Raw genomic sequence first — 20,749 nt, forward strand, 5'->3', positions numbered from 1 at the left:
TTTATATATTTTAAAAAAATATTTTCTAGCTGTAGATAGTTGAATCCATGGATTAAAAATTCTGTGAATATGGAGGTCTAACTGTAATAGAAACTCAGTTGATGCTGTTAAGTAGTCATTCTTACATTTTAGAAGATAATGCCAAGTACAGTATTAGGGATGTTAACCAGATGTCTTTGATAGAAGGCTAGATTTAACTTCCATTTCCATATCACATTACACAGAGATATGATTTCACTTTCACTGCTATAAGCAACATGCATTGGAATCCTGGAGTTTGTAGTTTTGTGAGGCACTAAAGCTTTCTGGCTGAGAATTCACAATACCCCCTTCTTTGACTTCAAATCCCAAGATTACATAGAATTTCCATGGCAGTTAAAGTAGAATCATAGGAGTATAATTCTGTAATCTGAAAGCTACCCTTGATATCCTAGCCTTCTTGCTGATGAAATATTCATCTCTGCAGGAGGCCACTTCCCAGTGTTGTCAGTGTTGCTGAAGTGGTACAGTCACACAAGGATTCTTAGTAAAATCATAAGATACATACACAAATAGATCAACCCTGAGGACACCATGCAGTATGAGCAGCAGGTTTGCTTGATCACTACATTTTTCCATGAGGGGAATCAAAAGACTTGCTGGGATGTACATCACAAGTCAATCTGCAGAACAGTATAGACAGTTCAGGAATTTGAACTAATTGTTGGGAATACTTTAATTATGAATCTTTCTATTTGTGTGAGTAGATATTTTACTTGCCAATAGATATGCTTACTAGTTACTTGAAAGAACTGTCTAATGGTATACTTATTAACAGATCTGTTTGACGTGAATGCTCCAGCCTGCAGTATGTATTGTTGTTGTGTGCCTTCAAGTCATTTCTACCTTATGGTAAACCTGTCACAGTTTTCTCCACAAGATTTGTTCACAAAGGGTTTGCCATTGCTTTATTCTGATTTGAACCCTAGTCTCCAGAGTCCTTGTCCAAAACTCAAACCAGTACACCATTTTGTGAGCTGCCATGGGTTCCTTTTTGGGGGGATAAGGCAGCATAAAAATTAATTAAATAAATAAATGCTGGTTCTTCCACATTCTTCCTTCTTTCCCAATAAAGTATATTGCTCCCTTCCAGATAAGTTGATCACTTTTCATCTAAGTCCACCCTATCATCTCAAAAAGTATACAGTGGTACCTCGGGATACGAAATACCCAGGTTACGAATTTTTCGGGATACGAATAAATCCCATAGGGATTTATTGTTTCGGGTTACGAAAGTTTTTTCGGGTTACGAAAAAACTCCGGCGCTGTTTTAAATGGAGCCGCGGCTCCGCCGCGGCTTTTTTCCCCATTAGCGCCTATGGCAATTCGGCTTACGAAGGTTTTTCGGGTTACGAAATTAGCCGCGGAACGAATTAATTTCGTAACCCGAGGCACCACTGTATGTAGCTTCTTAACAACCATCTAGTTGTTGCCTAGTGAACCAGGCTCACTTTTCACAGTGCAAAAAAATTGACACATATGTTGGGGATGCTTTTTGGGGGGACCTTTTGGGGGTCAAAATAGGTAACAACAACAAGGAATTCCATCTTTCTTATAAAGTTGACATAATATATTAGGTCTAAGATTATAATTTTCATTATTCAGTATTTTATGGGTTTGTTTTGCCCTTTATAATGCCCTTCCCCATCATTTTTCATCTGTAATTATGGCTAAATTGCTGCAGTTCCTTTTTTTGTTGTTGTTGTTGCATGTATAGCACTTGCCCATGTCCTGAGGTCAACCCTGAAACCCTTTCTCCATGAGTCTTATAATCATAAATTGTGAGGGTGAAAACGAAAAAACAGTTTTCTCCATGGTAGTCCCTAAGGTTTTGGAATGGTCTCCCTAGCTTAGGGTTGCCATTTCACGGTGGTGGGTGGGACTTTCCCGCCCCCTGGGGGCATGTCCGGTCCTGTCCCGCCCCCGCCCCCGGGTGGCTGCCCAACTCTGAGCTCCCAGGGCTGCTGCCTGCCTTCTATAGAGTGCTGCCTATGAAACATGCTTGGAGCAGCAGTAGGAGGACTGAACCCAGCAGGGGCGGGGTCTGCTGCACTGCCCTGCCTCTATTGGCCAGCCCTCTGCTTCCTTATTTGGGCATGCTCCAAATTTCCAAGCGGAGAGGGCTTTGCAGGCAAGTTGCTTTTTGTTCTTCCCCTCTTTCTCTTTCTCTTTCCCCTCCTTCTCTTCTTCTTGTTATTCCATTTTTTTTCTTCTCCTCCTCTTCCCCTCCTCTTCCTCCTCTCCTTTTTCTTCCTTTCTCCCCCCTCCTCATCTTCTTTTTCTCTTTCTTCTTCTTTCTAAGCCCCCCTCCTCTTCTTCTCAGGGGTCCAGGGCTTCTCAAGGCTTTGCCCCCATTAGAAAAGAAAAAAGGCTTTGGATCTGTCCCATAAATCCCTCCTAAGCTGAGACATACCTGGGAAAAAGAGGGGGTGAGGGGTTGGAGGGGGCAAGGAAAAGGAGGAAGGGGGGAATTGCTAAGAAGGCTTGGGAGTGGGAAATGTAGTTGGCACAAGGGGTCTGCCGTGATCTTGCAAATGCTATGCTGCGTGGGAGTGGGAATGTAGTTTGCAGTGGCACAAGGGTCTGCCTGTGATCTTGCAAATGCTATGGCTGCTTGGAAGTGGGAAATGTTCTTGTAGAATTGGGGAGGGAGGTGTTTGGCCAGAAAGAGAAGTACATTTCAGCCTTCTGTCTAGGAATAATGCCAAAATGTCCTCCATTTTGAGCATGCCTAAGAAACATGCATTTATATTAAAATTTAAAAAAAAACTATCAATTTTTTCATGTGTCTTCCATTTTTAAAAAAACATGTCCTACATTTGAAAATGTTGCCCTACATTTGTCCTACATTTGTCCCAGTTTGGAGGTCCTGCCTTATGGCAACCCTACCCTAGCTAGGCCTGCTGGCCACCATTTTGGCATAGTTCCGGGATCTACTGTTTTCCCAGTCTTTTAAAGCTGTTGGTGTGCATTGCAGTCCATATGGTTCAGTTTTTATCTCATACACCTTTCATTTGTTTTAGTATTTGCATTCTATAATGTATTTAGTGGTCTTGTATGTTATCTGCCAGACTTTTTGTGTGTTTTCTTTTAACTGTTTATGAACTGTTTTCTATTTCATAGTATTTTAATCTGTACAGTGCCTAGAAAGATTTAATCTATGAGTCATTATGGGGAAGAAAAAGATAAGCCGTGCAGCTGTGGCAGAAGACCAACATTAAAACCAACCCCTTCTGTTAATTAATTTTTTGATTGTCCCTTATTGCCATAGCTCCTGATGCAAACCAATGTAGAAATTTACTTCCATACCTAATAATATTGATTTCTGACCTTCTTGACAATATTGAAATATCAATATTGTTAATATTGACTTTTTATTGATATTAATGACTTTAATTGTATTTATAATGTGATTTATTGTAAATTGTAGATTTTATCTGGGAAAAGGGTTAGTGGGATTATTTTATTGTATTTTTGGCTTTATGGTGTAAGCTGCCTCAATCATATGAAGAGGCTGGATATTATTACTATTGTTATTATTATTATTATTATTATCTTGATATTTAGTTACTGTGGTAGTTTTTCAGCTGCTAGTCTCATTTCCAGACATGTACCTAGTCAATTCCACGTACTGAATGTGTTATTGTAGTCACATTTTCTTAGAGACAGAAAATTGTCTACAATTTGGAATGAACATGAAGGCTAAACAAATTTCTAGATGGTTTAGAAGACCCTATTCAGGGACCATGAAAGATGTAATTATTATTTTTCCTATATGAAATCAGGAATAAGTAGATTTAATCACTTTAATAGTGATTAAAGAAGAAAGACTTCAGGGAAGTAAAGGAAGCCCAGAAGACATGTACAGCTTGCAAAAGACATTAGAAACAAGTAAAATAGAATGGAATTATTACCTTGAATATTTTTATTACTGTGAAAAGGGGGGAAATAAAATTACGAAGTTAATGCATAGTCCACAGAATAATTCTACAGCGTAGCAAAAAAAGACCTTGATCCAAAATGCAGGTCTTTGTTGGGATTTAGTGATTTTAAGCAGGAAAAGGGCAATGTCAAGAGTTCAGCTATCAAGAAGGATTAAAATAAAAATTGCCAAGAGCAACAGGCATGTCAACAGATGTTTGTATAGTAGTAAGAAACAATAATTTCATGGGAGAAGGAATGAAAAAGAAGTAACAGTTGCCATGTTGATTAATGTTTATGAAATACCCAAAATATAAATGAGATTAGGGTGAAGTGTTCAATGTGGTGTTTGGAGAGCTGTGTTTGTCTTGTGTAAGACAGGCGGGAATAAAGTTGTAGGGATCAGGTAAAGGACAGGACGCTGTGTTTATCCAGTCTACTGCCCTCTGAGTCTTGTTTGAACATCCATGTGTGATTTCAGCTCCCAAGCACAAAAGCAGAATGTTAGCCCAGGCAAGGTGGTAGAAAATAATTGTGCAATGAGCTGGGGAAAATGTTCAGTTGGAAACCCATAAGTGTGGAAAGGATTAAACACTACTTCCACCCACCCACTCATTTCCCCCTATATTCCTTGTACTTTCATGTGTGTTATCTCCATGAGTCCTATAATCATAAATTCAAACACAGGTTTGGGAGCATCGTGCAGTGATATTGTTCTACCATTTGAAAACAAGAGGACTGAAGCAAATGGTATCAGAAAATTAGAGGAATGAAAGCACAATTTATTTGTGTAATGCAACATTTTCTTGAGTTGTTTCATTTGTCTCCCTTTCTGATAGGCCAATAACAAGCCTGAAATTGAGGCAGCCCTTTTTCTGGACTGGATGAGGCTTGAACCACAGTCTATGGTGTGGCTGCCAGTTTTACACAGGGTGGCAGCTGCGGAAACCGCCAAACACCAAGCCAAGTGCAACATCTGTAAGGAGTGTCCAATTATTGGGTTCAGGTACATTGTTTCCATTATTATGCTCTGCTCAGTGCCAGTAGACTTTAAATCATTCACTAATACAACTCAGAGGGTTTCATGTTTCTTTTCCCTACGTTTCCTAAAGACAGCTTCCTATTATCTAAAGGGCTTATTTCCTATTACTTCTATTTTGTAAAAGCAGTCTTGCTGGTTGCATTGTATTTTTATTACAGTACTTCCCAAAATTCTGTAAAACTTACATATAAAAATACTGAGGATACAAAAATCAAGAGCTTACTGATTGTGTTACTTATCCTGAATGGCATATAACTCAGGTATGCCTGAACCACTATTACATAATGACTGAGTCTGCTTGTTTTATCCTTAACTCTTTTAATCATTATCTTATCCCTAAATTCTGAACTCACCTTGTTTTGTTTAGACATTTGGATTTCAAAAATGTGGTTACTATAGCAATGAATCAGCCAATTTTTTTAAAGAACAATTTGGAAAAAAATAGCTATGGATTAGAAGGTTTGTTCAGAATCCAGTTAACTGATTATGCTAAAGACTTGGGTTTTTGCTTTCTTTCCTAATTGGTTTGTGTGCTTTTTATTCATGTAGTTATCTTAGCATTGGTATTTATCCTTCTGTATATCAAGCTGTTGACAAAGAGCATTTCAGAATTCCCCTTCTAAAGCTCAGACAGATGACTGAGTGGGCTACATTCACATAAAACACCATCATTTTGCCTGTTTTCAAAGATAGTGAATGAATGGCCTTAAATTGAAATGTACTAAGTAAATTTATGCATACTTCCTTCTTGTATCTTCTTCAGCGTGACATAAAGTACTGAATTTTTTTTAAGAATGTAAAACAGATTTGTGTGTCTCACAATTTTCTTTGAGTTATATGTTCTTATACCATAATTTCCTTGAGCTACTCCATTATTCAGACTAAAATCTAGAGCATAATGTAGATACTCTAATACTATGTGTTCTACCATGTCATTTCATTTAGAGCATCCATGTGAATTTTCATCTTGAGCATTATACATATACTATACTATATTAGTCCGATTCATCTAGTTCCATGCTGTTTTGACTAGGCAAAGAACCCCACCTCATACCAGTTACTGGCATTGTTTCAGATGTAGATGAAAGAGCAAGAATCTGGAACTACCTTTGTGCAAACTGTGAGCCAAACAAAACAGCCATACCTCTCCATTGCAAAATTATTTTAGTGGATTTTCTATCAAACCCAAGCTACATTAGTTAAATAATATCAAAATATGATCAGTAGACACCAGGGGCAAGTAGAGAACTCTCTTAAGCTTCCAGTATTTATATTTCATGTAAAGCTTTAACCAGAAATGTTTAAAGAATACAGGTAGACCTGTGATCCAAGGGCATGTGGAATCATCCGTAAGGCTGGAATCAGGGACGTAGCCAAGGGGGGGTGGTTCTTGGGGTCCGGACCCCCCCTCCATTAGAAAAATGAATGATGTGTGCTGCTGCGCCGCCACGCCCAAGCCCCATTATAAAGGTGGCACTGTGCAAATTACTGTTACTAAATGCAGTAGAATGGATTTCAGACACCAGTCACATTATAGAGAAAGTTAGTGATGCAGGCATCCCATTAATATGGACAAGATTTAAAAGATACATCTGCCTACCCGTCTCTTCTCTTCAGGACATGGGGTATAATCTTACACACAATTTTTTGGTAGACATTTCTCGTGGAAATCAACAGGACTTGCTTCAGAGCAGAAACACAAAGCTATATGCAAGTCATATTTATCTTCATTCTATTGCAAAACATGCTCATTTGATAGTGCAATCCTATACATGTCTGAAGAGGAGTTCATGAGGCAGGCTATTCTACAATATTGGTACAGTCACACAAGCCATTCCTCCATGGAAGGGGAATTACAAAGTATGGCTTCTTTTTCATTTTTTAGTGAGTGGGTAGCTTAGCATGGAAAAATTTGTTCTTCAAGTATTCCTAATCCAAGCCATTTAGCTCTTTAAGACATAGGCCTGAAGCAGGGAGGTGGCAAGGAGCAGCCTCTGGCCGTGATCAGCCCAGGATCGCAGCAACCACACGATCTGCTCTTAAAGTGGACTGCCACCATGGTCCCAAACAGGCCGCTGCCAGGAACAGATTAAATCCACTCTTTTTTCCAGCAGCTTCAGGCCACTTTTGGCAGCCTCAGAGCAGCTTCTGGCCACATTGGGGGCATGCGTCATCTGAACACCACACTCCTGAAGCGTCTGGTATCTACTTTTTGGCCTGTTTATTCCAGGCTTTTGTTACTAATATTAGCCTTTTGCATGCCAGTGAAATAGGTTCCCAAAGACTGGCCAAAAGTGGCTGCTTTTCAACTGACTGCAATTTCTAGGCAACTCTTTGAGTAGTTTCAAATAAATCAGAATAGTCAGTCCTACTACTAAACATCACATAGTAAACTGTGGTCAGGTTATCTATCCAAAATTGCCACCACCTATTCATCAGTTGATAGAAACCAGTGAATGTCACAAATAATATGTATTATTAATTTGTTCTTCTGTATTTTTATTTCTGTCTTAGAGGCACAAAACTGCAATATTTTTCAGGACTCAGACAGCCCTTTTTGAAATAGCATAGTGTTGTTATAATGCTTACATTTTGAATGTGTATTAATAACTCACTTATCTTGATACATGCTAATAAATCTATTATAGTGTATCTCAAAGTGCACATTTGAAAACTTTTGCTGCATTAAAGTGCTTGTACAGTACGGCTAATCAAAATGGTACTGCATTGATAGCTATAATATGAGGCTTCCTTGCTTTACTTTTGGAACATGGTTCAGTTCTGAGTTCTGAAATTGCATTTTTCTTCTCTTCCAGATATAGAAGCTTAAAGCACTTTAACTATGACATCTGCCAAAGCTGCTTCTTTTCTGGCCGAGTTGCAAAAGGTCATAAGATGCACTACCCAATGGTCGAATATTGTACACCAGTAAGTAAAAATCTTAATGTCTCCTTATGGATTTCTACATACAAGGCAGAAACAACATGGTCTAAATCCATTGTGCTTGTCTGAATGAAACTGAAATGTAGTTGCCAAATAGTAAATCAACACTTGATTTAATTGGGTCTATTCTTGTTGGAAGTAGTAATTGAATTATTTTATTATAAAATGTGTTAATACTTTATAATAAAGTATTAATATATTTTAAAATAAAATAACTCAATTACTACTTCGAAAAAGAAGTTTTAAATTGTTGTAACTGGTTTTAAGTTGTTTTGTTTTAAATGTTGAATAGTTTATTATGGTTATAGCTATTTAAAACTATTCTTATTGTTTTGAACTGTTTGAAACTGGTTTTATTGTAACACATACCTAAAAAAGTCCTTGGAAAAAAGGACTTTCTATTTAAAATATCAGTAAATTTAGAGCATTTATTTTATGCAAGTCTTTAGCATTATTTTGATACTTAGATTACCCTGTACATAGCAGGTTCTACCTAATTTTGTGATTCTCTGCAATGGTTACACATGATGCTGTCATGTAAATAAATGATAATGCATACCAGATCAACCTTTACTGGCATTTATTTGATTTTCTGGGGTCATACCCTAAGTTCAGAATATGATTTAAGATCATAGCCATCAGAACTATCTGAAAAACCCATAAGACCTATATTTTCAGCAAGCACCTGGATGCAGACAGCACCCACACTGCTAACATACTTCACACAGTATTCACACTTTGTACCACATCTAGCTTTTGGTGAAGGATAGGCTACCTATCATTTAGCAATTCCAGCCCAAACTGAGCCAAGTGAACACCACCAATACTGTATGCAGCAGCAGTTGAACTTTAAGTCCACAATCCTTTTGCAATCCTGTGAAATTCCTGTCCTGATGTTACAGGGGCTGGGGCAGGCAATAGAAGAGAGTGGTTTCCATTAAGCTAAGACTTGATAGCTGGCTCATGGCAATACCGATACAATTATTATACACCAGCAATCAGAACACAGCCTTCTCACTTGGCTGCCCTCCCCCCGGGGACTTGCCATCTTAGGGGGACAGAAGATAGATGAGTCTAGACTGGAGGATGGAAGTAGTCCTCAAGCCTATTCAAGGACTGCAGAACAAAATGAGAAAAGGGGTTGAGGTAGTTTTTTTTCTTGTTGGGGTTTCAGACACTTGAGAAGCTCTTTTTTGTGTTTTTTTCCCCTTCAAATATACTTTCCATCTTTAGTATCACACTTCTACTACATCATCCTGACAGTGTTCTTGTTAGGAGTTACACTGTAGACTTGACTTTATATCCCGGAGCAGACTATACAAAGGGTTTAGGTCTTTATGAGTCTTTAAGAGCCCTAACAAGGGTATGCTTGTTTCAAGGCAGTCACAATAAACTGACATATGAGTTGGCTTCCAGAGCTATTCCTGATAGGATACAGAGCCACTGTACCACAGCAGTGTCTGCTTCAGTAGTTTTCCTTAGTAGGATTTTTAACACACAACATTTGTTAAGCAACTACATGGGAGCAGCTATTAATGTTTGTGCAGCATTACTACCTAGATATCTGAACAAGCCAAGAAGCTCATGATGCTAGCTTCTTCAGTGATACCTTTCCTGCTACCAGCAAGTAGTGCTAGTTACACTCACACTGTGTGAGTCATAGAGACCACAAAGAAGAATAAGTTGCCTGTTTGTAATTTTGGTTTTTAAAGTAGCCCTCTGTAAATTCACAACTTACTCCCCTTCTCTTGAGGGTGATTGTCTTTTCCATTATTTTTTTCTGGGTTTCTGTTTTGACAGACCAGGAACTGAGGGAATGAGCAAGAGTTTTGGCCAAAATGTTGTGCTCAGCTCTGAAAGGTTTCAGTCATCATTGTGCATTTGCAGAACAACCCATACAGTGGTACCTCGGGATACGAAATACCCAGGTTACGAAATTTTCGGGATACGAAAAAATCCCATAGGGAATTATTGTTTCGGGTTACGAATGTTTTTTCGGGTTACGAAAAAACTTTTGGTGCTTTTTTCGGCTTTTTCGCACGGAATCGCGGCTTTTCCCCATTAGCGCCTATGGCAATTCGGCTTACGAAGGCTTTTCGGGTTACGAAAGCGGCCGCGTTACGAATTAATTTCGTAACCCGAGGCACCACTGTATTTATGAGTTCACAGATAGCCACTTGAGAAAGCACAACTTCATGTAAGCAACTTGTTCATCTCCAGATCACAACACATTTTCAGGATGTAGATTGGTACTAAACATGTTGCCATGCACTTTTTTGGTACGACAATGTGTTGTGGCTCAGGGGAAGAGATGGTGGGTCAGTCAATATGCATATCCCATGCCTTTATGTTTTAATATCTGTATCCCATTACTGTATGTAGAAGATCTCTCTAATAAATTGGTATTGTTGAAACGTTGCTTTCAGACAACTTCAGGAGAAGACGTTCGTGACTTTGCCAAGGTATTAAAAAACAAATTCCGAACAAAAAGATATTTTGCAAAGCACCCCAGAATGGGTTACCTGCCTGTCCAAACAGTGTTGGAGGGAGACAACATGGAAACGTGAGTAAAGCAAATAAACAGTATCTCATTTGATATAAGCTCTTTGAGCTCCCCCAGTTGGCACCTGCTCCCTATACTTCCTAACTGCATAAAGCCTCTTTCATTTCTTTCATTTTTCTTTATTTTGGCTGAAAGGAAAACACAAGCTGACGTTTCAATTGCTGTTCCCCATACCTTTTCTCACATGGTTACCCTCCAATAATTTGAACTTCAGTTAGCAGAAGGAAAATGTCTTCTGTCTCCTTGATTGCTTTGAGAGACTTTAAAACTGATGTAATTTGAAAATAAGTAAGCAGGAGTCAAAATGCAGCCACTAGCACAGAAAATTCTTATCTCTTCTTTATCTCTTTCTCTTTTTAAACATCACAATCAGTCCTCCCCATTTCTCCTTGTAGAGATCACATCCAGAGAGTTTTCTGCTCGTTAGTAGAAACACATTATAATGGCAATTGCACTGCAGCTTGCTATATCTTTTTTTCTTTTTTATTTGTTGGCCCTCTTTTATTTGTCATTTTTGGCTGCTTTCCATGGACATTCATGTTGGTCTATTAGATTTCCTGTTTTTGGATTTCTTTTAAACTTTCTGTAATTATTTTGCTGCTCAGTTTTTTCTGCCTCTCTCTTCACCTCCTCATTTTTTGTCTTGCAGTCCTGTTACTCTGATCAACTTCTGGCCAGTAGATTCTGCGTGAGTACTTTTGCTGAAGTGTGCTGCTATTGCTGCTGCTGTTGCATTCCCTCACTTTTTTGTGTTTAATTTTTTTTAAACACGTGTCCATTCCGTTCCTCTTCCCTTCCTATGTCAAATTTTCCAAAAAAGAAAACACACATTTATTCCAGATTAATGAAAAGGTTATATCTCTAGGGTTTACTACATTTAGTCAAATGCGTACAGCATACACTCTTCTCGCAAATGTATCATTTGAAATAATAAAAGTTAACCTCTATTTGGATAATGCACTCTGTTTTAGTCATTGGGATTTGGTTTCACAGTCTCTTATCTGATAAGGAAATATGCACGTTAAATGGTTGGATATCTACATTAAAAATAAGCAATTTGGTTGGGAGAAAAGCTACTTTGAGGTGTGATAATGTGGTTATTTACTAATACAAAGATATTATTGAACTTACATTTAAGGTTATTATTTAATGTATATGTGTCATTATCCAGATATATGCATACTCAGACATCCATTAGGTATCTTGTGCATGCAGACATTTCTGTTAGTTCAAGTGCAGGAGTGCCTTTGTTCATGCACAGGTCATGACCATTTTAAATCAGTGGAAAAGCACTTGCTAGTAAACAGTATCTGTGCAAATGTTTTCTTTCTGCATCCCTAAGCAGTGATGTAGTTGTTTGATTAACAGCAAAGCTAGAGCTCCTGGTTGTTTTATTATATGCAATTACAAATCATTCCTGAGAATGAACATTCTATTTCAATATTGTCAGAAGTATAGTTGGGGTTCATCCAGTTTCTACATGCATTGGTTCACCTGAGTTTTGTTCATGTGTAAATCTCTCTCACTGAAAACAACAGGACTCAATCACTTAATTTTGGTTGGATTGTTCATTGCCAACTGGAATTAATTTAGGACTGTATGAATTTACTGATAAATCTGTTCAATAACTTCAGATATTAGTAACTGTCCTCTTTAGCTATATTATGAATAACTATCAGCTCAGCATCTGGTGCTAACATAAATTTAAGAATGATTTTAATTATTTGTTTGTTCTGCTCAATTCACAAGTTGGCCAAATTAGTGTAAGAGCAAACATAAAAATCTATGAATAGTTCTGATTTTTTTTTTCTGAAGTGTGTGACTTTTGCTTTTGGGTTTCCAAACCATGTTTAATAAAATAGGCAGTACTAAAATTGGACATAAAACATTAATTCATGGTATGCATATGGGGAAGAGGCTGTTTTGAAAACTAACTGCACTCTTTTAGGAAATTGATAGTATGGAGCCATGACATTAACATGCTGTTGTTTACTGCATATTTTAAAGATCTGCGCAGAATGAGTGCAACAATGCTGTTTTCTCTGCAACTCATTTTCTTTTCATTCTATTTTTATACTACTGTTCATTACACAAATCACAGTACAGGTAACTGCAATGTTAAATCAGTAACAATAAAATATAATAAACCAGTATACAGTATATTAAAACTAGTAAACCAGTCAGCTGCAAAATGCACAGGGAACTAACAGGTCATAAATACCCAAGCAGACAGTTGTGGTTTATCCTGGTGCCGAAATGTCATTAATATTGGTGCCAGGCATATCTCTTGAAGGACTGTGCTTAAAACTACAAGTAAAGTAAGCAGTAGCTGTTCTTTTCAATAGACTTTCTAATACAGTGGATCCACTGCTTTTGGCAGGCCTTGCTAGTAAATCTGGGAAAAATACCCATCTTTTTGTCAGGACTTAAGGGTGAAACCAACTGCCCCGAAAGAATGGCTTCTGGCTGCCCCTTTGAGTGCCAGATTAGGGCCATGGCAACCACATGCCATGCTCCTGATCTGGCATTTTCCCAGCGCAAAAAGAAGTGGCTGAAAGCCACTCCTTTTTGCACTGGGAAAAATATGCTTTTGCCACCACAGCAGTGATTTTTCTGCTTTTCGGTGACATGTAGTGTCTAAATGCTTCACCACTGAAACGCTACCCGTCAACTGGTTGGGAGGAGTTGGAGCTTGCATATGCCATGCCCCCAAACCTCCGGGAAGCCCACTCTTTTTGCCGGTGTGTTTAACCTATTAGTTTCATTCTGGTCAGCAGCATCCTAATAGCTTTTCCTGCAGGAAAGAGTAACCATGAGCCTACCAGGCAAAAGTTTGGATGTATCAGCACTGATGTGGCCAAATGACCCCTGCCCTCCTCCCAACATTTCAGCTTCAGCATAGGCAGACAGGACTGTATAATTTCCAAAATTAACCCCCCCCCCCACACACACACAAACAAACACACATACTTAGGTAGTTCTAAAGCTGGGAGGAAGGCTGTTTATTTGCCATGCTCCTCTAAAGACAGTGCCACACTTATCATGGATAGCATAATGTAGACACTTATTTTTAAACCACAAAATAAATAGTTTTTTGTGGGTTTTTCAGGATATGTGGCCATGTTCTAGAAGAGTTTATTCCTGATGTCTTGCTGGCATCTGTGGCTGGCATCAGATGCCGGTGAAACGTCAGGAAGAAACTCTTCTAGGACATGGCCACATAGCCTGAAAAACCCACAAAAAACTATGGATGCCGGCCATGAAAGCCTTCGACTTCACAAAATAAATGCCTGACATTGATGATATCTAGTGTCAACAACAAAACATAAAGCATATACAGAAAACTATAAAGCATATTAACCCATGTGTGGAGGCATCTGGTCTCCTGGCTGCATCCAGTTTTCATATGGCCAATGCACAGAGTTTGCTAGCATTCATCGCAATCCCTATCGTTCCAGTTTTGTGAGAGATTGAAAAGATTGGATGGGCCTTTGGACCAATGTTGAAGCTGACTGGGTTGTATGTTGCCTCCCCTATTTTGCTACAATCTACTTTATAATTTAAACAGGGGGACCAGGATTTAAAATTAGGGACCAGATATTTATTAACAAGAAAATGCACCTTTAATATTAGACAAAATAGGTTAAGTTCATGCCATCTATAGATGTGCTAGAGCAGCAAGACATATGCATTATGTGAATAAACCTGATGTGTATGTGCGTAGGTACCACAGGATACATTGGACCACCTAACATTATTAACAGATTATCTCCTGCCCTGTCAGGAGATGTTGGATATTGAATCTGTATTCGTTGACATGGGAAGAACATACTTTACCATGGGTAATCATGCTATCTAGATAAAAATATACACTCCTCTCATCCACTTGCTCATCCAAACATAGATGGATGTACACAGTGTATACATAAAACACTGATGTACCCTTGCACACATACAACCAATAGTGTGTAATAAGAAACCAGATTTCTCTTCTGGAACTTGCATACACAGGCATTTCACATTGCAATGTGCATCTCTGCTAATTTAACAACAACAAAAAATAGAACTAGCCCTCTATTGTGTTATAATAGCAATCAGGGCAAATTAAAAAAAAATAAGTCTGTGTTGTAGCATGTGAAGAAGTTACAGTTTTGTTTGTTATAGTCTTCACCCATTGAAAGATATTGTGTGTTCTGTGTGACTATCATTGATTTTCCTAATCTGAATTAACAGTTAGTTAAAGGAACCTTGGTTCATGGAATCAGTACTACTTGTGCTTACAAATATACTTTGAGAGCTTCCTACTGTAGCAATATTTATAATTGCTAGATTGTGTTACTGATTCAGTTTAATGTAACACAAGCTTTATCTGATAAGGTACTACAAATTTTTAAATAATGTTATTAGTTTGTGTCCAAGTAAAACTTTAAAATTAGCATTTTGGGATAAAAACATCATCAACAAACCATTAATAAAGAATACAGTGAACCAGTGAAGAAATTATTTTTCCCAATCTGAGTACTTTGTTAGTACTCAGAGTACTCAGAGGGCCTTTGCCTTTATGAAGAAAAATGAATAATTAGAAAAAGCAATGATGCTAGGAAAGGTGGAAGGCAGTATAAAGAGAGGAAGACCACAGTCAGGGTGAAAATAGGCCTGGGCCTACAGGATCTGAGCAAAGGCTAAGGACAGGGGTTGCCATGTGTTAAGGTCAAGTTTCCCTCACCTATTTTGTCATAAAATGGCAAAACGTTCAAAATAGTTCTTCATTTTATAGTATATCCCCTTGAGCTTCTCCCTTTTGCCAGCAGTATCACAAATGCAATCATAACTTGCCTGCTTTTTATTGATACCTGGTGACTTACATGCTGTTCTTGCCTAATTGTGCCATGTGAGATCTACCCTGATCACTCCCATCCTTTTCAGTTTGCCTTCCTTCCTCTCTGTATTATATGAGAATATAGGAAAAGTACTGAAGTTTTTTTTAAAGACTTTCTTATTGACCACATATAGACGTGATGGTGGTATCTGTACTCTTCCCTATCTAACCCATGTGGAATTCAGCACTTCCAAGTTCTTCCTCCTAGTTAGTTCAGTTATTGGCACTATTCAGACAGGAGCTTCTTTATTTCTTATATCTAGTTTATTTTTAATTTTTTGGCTGTAGCTCATTTATTTTTTCACTGTTTTACCTTCAGTTTCTGTTCTGATGATGTTTCATTGTCATACTTGCTGCTTCTAATCTTTAAAAAAAGATACCAAATGAAACTGAAATGTGCAGTAAAGTAAATACATAATGCTTGTTATAGCTGATTTCAAAGGGACTGAGTCCATCCCTTATTCAGTTACTCATGAAGTACCTGACCTGATTTCGCTGTCATTGTTACCAAATTTTCCCCTGCTGATTTTCCTGCTGACAAAGACAATCTCAAACCCTCGAACTGTCCTAATTTGGCAGGGACAATCCCAATTAATCCCCTGTCATCCCACTTTTTCAGCTGCTTTTAAAATGTCCTCATTTTCTCTGCCCTCCCACTTTCCTCATTTGTCCTCATCTTACTTCAGTTCAACTGCACTCTAAATTCAAAGTTCAAAAGTAGTTTGCACTCATTTAAGTCGGGGTGGAGGAGAAGAGGGGTTGGAATTTTGCCCGTCCCACTAGGTTCAGGCAAAAGCAAACTGCTGTACCCTCTTTTAGGCTGTATGTTCTTCCTCATTAATAATGATTGCTATCTTGGCCATGACTCAGCCACCATGTTCTGGTTTTTATCTATGAAACCTTGGCTCTCCAGCCTTTCCTCCAACAGTTCTTGGAGATATCATTATTTCCCATCATCACCACGAAAAAGTGGAATATAAATAAATTATATTATATTATATATCATCATCATCACTAGCAGTGGGGGAAAACACTTTGCATTCATTCCCCAGTTGAAAATGCATGTGAACCTCTGTCTTAAAACTTTAGCAATGTAAGCTCTATCCTTACTTTAAGCTTATAGTTTAGTTTCTGAGGGGAAAAAGGCATGACCAAATGCAACTGAGCTGTGGCAAATTTTAAAGCTGAGATGTGTGAGGGACCCAGTAACATTTCTGAACGGTTGGTATAAAAATGCCACTAAGCATTTGTTTCAGAATGCCCTGATCTGTCTTTAAATTATACCATACATTCAGGTGCAAATAAAATAAAATAAATTGCCATGGATATTGTGGTGAAATCTGAAAGCACTATACTAAATCTGATAACATGTCTGTCTAAGAAGAAAAAAAACATATTTAGTCATTTTTTTTCTCCTAAAGAAAAACTTTTTTGCTGTTTGGAGAAACACATTAAACAGATTTTATACAGTAGATAAAACTTCATATAAACTGAGAATCCATTTTCTCACAGCATCTTGAATAAGAATTACTCAGGAATGCATAGCTCTCCTGCAGACCCATGGTACATTTAAAATAATATCTGTACTTTGCCAAAGATTGATTATACTCTGCGTCTTTTAAGAAGCAAGTCTAAGGATATGTTCATCCATTACAAAAAATGAGAATGGAAAGAATTCAGTAGCAACACAGAGGAAAATCCTAGGGGGGGAAATAATGTACCTGGAGGGAGTCAGAGAAATTAGGTGGAAGAAGAGCTATTACTCTATGACTAAGGATCTCTGCCATGATAGGGTTTTTTTTATGTCTGTAGGATTTTCTGTTTTTGATAGAATCACCTTCGCACTGTTTTGTTGGTGTGTTTGTTATTCACTTTGGCAAAGCTTCCCAGAATTGGCAGAATATTTGTCACAGCTAGAATCAAGAGGACCCTGACATTAATAAGCTGTTTGGGAAGCATATCTTTTTTCCCACTTAACTGACAGAAGTAGCCTTCTTGAAGTTCCCTTACAATTCCAAGTATTAAGCTATTGGTCTCTTTTTTGTGTCTCATCCTGAGTGTGCCACAGATTGTTGAATGATAGTTTGCTCAATCTGGAGCTTGTAATTGTCTTAAGTTCTGGCACCCAGTGTTCCTCCTGATAACACTACCAAGCACGGACAGATATTTGCACATCTCCCAGAGTCTGCCAAGGTTTGCTTGGTCCGAAGCATATTTCTCATGGTTCTGCTAAAACCTTTCTTCTTCTGTCAAGATACCAGCCACAGATGCTGGCGAAACATCAGGAATAAATTCTTCTAGAACATGGCCACATAGCCAAAAAAAACCCCACAAAAACTATTTTCTTCTTCTTCTCTTGCAATTAAACTGCATTTTTTTAGGGCAGGGAAGTTTTTTAAATGCTGCTTCTGTGACTATCATAATTGTTTTATATGTATCCAAAGAGACCCATTGCCTGGTAAATCCAAAAAGAGCTTCAGTCCCCAATAAAACACCCTTTGCACTTTCCAGTATACTTTCATCGTGGTGTCTGATTGAGCTTACTTTCTGCCTAGAGTTTCTGTGGGCCTCATTTTCTAGGCACATAACTTCAGTCTTCAGCCACTGACTTCTTGGAATCCTAATGATCCATGCTTCAGACTGGTTGTTTCACTGCTTATATGTTATTGACTGGCTTACATATTTGGGTGGAAAACTGGATGGCTCTCAAGCTAAGAGCAAGAACAAATGCATGTACACTTAGTTTCCCCTCCTTGCTCCTTGTTATTTTCCTCAGATTATTGCAAGTCAGATTAGAAATCCCAACACCCTAATTCTGAAGTCTATTTTTGCAACCAGATGTTAATTAGCTCTAGTATCCATTATAACAACTTAGGGGTAAAACAGACTACCCAAAAAGGGCAGATTGGGGCCATGCCAACACCATTTGGCCCGGAGCCGCAGCAACCACATGGCACAGCCAATCCAGCCCCCACTGCGGTCCCAAATGGACCACAGCAAGGAAAGGATCCTGAGTCGTGTTTAGGCCACCTTAGGCAGTCTGGGAGCAGCTTCAGCACAGGTTGGGGGCATGTGTCATCTAAACGTCATGCCCCCAAGCCACGTGGAAGCAGGCTTAAAATGCCTGTCTGTTTTGGGCCTGAGTCAAGCATCACCAGCCTTGGCTCCAGTAGCCAACCCATGTTAAATATATATAGCTGAATCCCAACCTCCCAGTGGCCAGGATTGTCTTGTGCCTGCTGTGAATTTCCAAGCACAGTTATAGTTCTTTAGTCTCCTCCTACTCTGAAATAATGATTCACTTCTCTCTCTCCTGAAATGAATCTGAATCTGTCCATACTGTCGCCCTTGTGGCCTGCTTTGTACCATTAAAACACTAAGTAATTCACTTAAGAATTCCAAACCTTTCCTTGCCACTTTTCTAACATGATACCAATTTCTAATTTGGTAAATCATAGTTTCCCACCTGCATATTATCTTATCTTTGTTTATAATAATAGTCTTCCAGTCATGTGCTTTGCAGTTGGTATACTATTCCGGCTTGCTGGGGTGAATGCTGCCATTTGGTAATAACCCCAAATAAGATTTGATTTTAAAATACTGAACCTTGTCTTGCAAAGAATTCTCTTGTGAAGAGAAAATGACTGAATGTCTCTTTGTTGATACTAGAAAAGTACTAAATTAAAAGTATTTGTAGAATGTAGTCTTAATACATGCATTCATGGAAGCTGGCAATTACTGATATACTCCAGCATTTACATCTATATTTGTAAAAGTAATAATAATAATAATAATAATAATAATAATATTTATTTGTATACCGCCCTCTGGCAAACCAATCCGGGCGGTTAACAACAGTAAAATATAAAATATGACAATTAAAAACACTTTATCCCTCCCCCCTTAAGACAGTATTAAATAGTATAACATATTAAAAATACAATATCAAGGATAAAAACAGCAATTAAAACTAAAAACCCTGATATCCCTCTGTTGATCCTCAACCATCTCTAAGATGGGGCCACGGGAGGAATCAGGGAATCAGGGAACCTGGGCCGGGATGGTTAATCTGGAAAGGCCTGCCGGAAGAGATCCGTCTTGACCGCTTTTTTAAAGCTGTCTAATGATGTTATCTGACGGATCTCATCCGGCAGGTCGTTCCAGAGTTTGGGGGTATATGTTTATCATTTAATTATTACATTAAAACATTTCTACCTATCAATCATCAGCATGGGACAGATTCAGAGAAGCAAGGTGCAGCACATTCAACCAAGTTCTAATCTTAAAATAATCTAAAATAATTGAAGAACTCAAGCAAATTAATATCCACAACCTGACACACACCAAGCCCCAAATGCTTGGGTAAACAGCCAGCATTTTACTTGGTGCTAAAGTAAAGGCAATGTTGTACCAGTCAGGCTCCAAATGGGAAGGTATCCAAAACAATATAGTTATCTGCATTTTCATTTGATGTGTTACTCCCCTTGAGGGAGACAGAGGAGTTACCAAAGCACTCCAGATCTCAAAATCTTAATGACTAGGGAGATGCACTACATCATATATTGAGCATATATATGCCCTGAGCCATTTAAGGCTTTAAAAGTCATAATCAGTACCTTGAATGTGGACCATAAGCATACTGTCAGCCAATGTCACACTTTAAAGTTGGTGCCATATATTTGAGATGGAACCTGGCTGCCACGTTTGCTCTAGTTGTTACTTCCATGTTATCCTCAAGGGCAACTCACACTACAGTAAATGAGAAGCTGCCAGTGCATGATCTGCTGTGGCCAGATTTTCCTGACTAGGAAAGGTCATTGTTTGAAGGCCAGCATAAGCTGGACAGAAAATTCTTGGAAACCTCTTGAGCTTTTAGTAACAAAAGAAGCATTCAGGAGTACCCACTAAAGGTGGAACCAAGGTTTTATGTGTGGCTTTTCTATGTGGAATTATATGTGAAATAGACTGGTGCAAAAGAGGGAAACTCGTTCTTTGTCAGGTTTTCTATAAGCAATGGAAACACTATCCCCTTTCTCACTTCATGAAGCTTTCCTGTTTGCAGAAGGAGGTGCACAGTATCTCATCCCTTCCACTTTGGTTATCTGTTGGAAGGATAAAATACACTCCCAGCGATGTGGAATTGGTTCAGGAGTCCAAAGCCTTATCTTCGTTGAACTGTGACAGTGTAGACCAGAAAATGTAGTTTAAAGAGGAAAGGAAAACAAACTCTTAGCAAAATACAAATCGAACAGCCTTCTTAAGGAAATGTAGCAGTGGTGGCAAGGAGGAAAGCATATTTATATACCACTAGAAACCATTTACAGAACAACTACTCTGTAGTTGTGTGAAACCCTAAACTCTC

At 38.4% G+C, this 20,749-nt stretch overlaps 1 protein-coding gene across 15 annotated transcripts in view; it reads left to right on the forward strand.

The window, feature by feature from the left end:
- DMD (dystrophin) overlaps positions 1 to 20,749 on the forward strand; it is a 1,477,396-nt gene that overhangs the window by 1,425,048 nt on the left and 31,599 nt on the right. For 13 of the 15 annotated variants that reach the window (XM_042458881.1, XM_042458877.1, XM_042458883.1 and 10 more), the window contains 4 exons: positions 4,800 to 4,966; positions 7,819 to 7,930; positions 10,372 to 10,508; positions 11,158 to 11,196. In XM_042458881.1, the coding sequence (XP_042314815.1) occupies positions 4,800 to 4,966; positions 7,819 to 7,930; positions 10,372 to 10,508; positions 11,158 to 11,196 (455 nt within the window). The remainder of the gene's footprint in view (positions 1 to 4,799; positions 4,967 to 7,818; positions 7,931 to 10,371; positions 10,509 to 11,157; positions 11,197 to 20,749) is intronic. The other 2 variants (XM_042458885.1, XM_042458880.1) reach the window with 1 other exon arrangement.

This window comes from Sceloporus undulatus, chromosome 3, assembly GCF_019175285.1.
Source record: "Sceloporus undulatus isolate JIND9_A2432 ecotype Alabama chromosome 3, SceUnd_v1.1, whole genome shotgun sequence".
NCBI lineage: Eukaryota > Metazoa > Chordata > Lepidosauria > Squamata > Phrynosomatidae > Sceloporus > Sceloporus undulatus.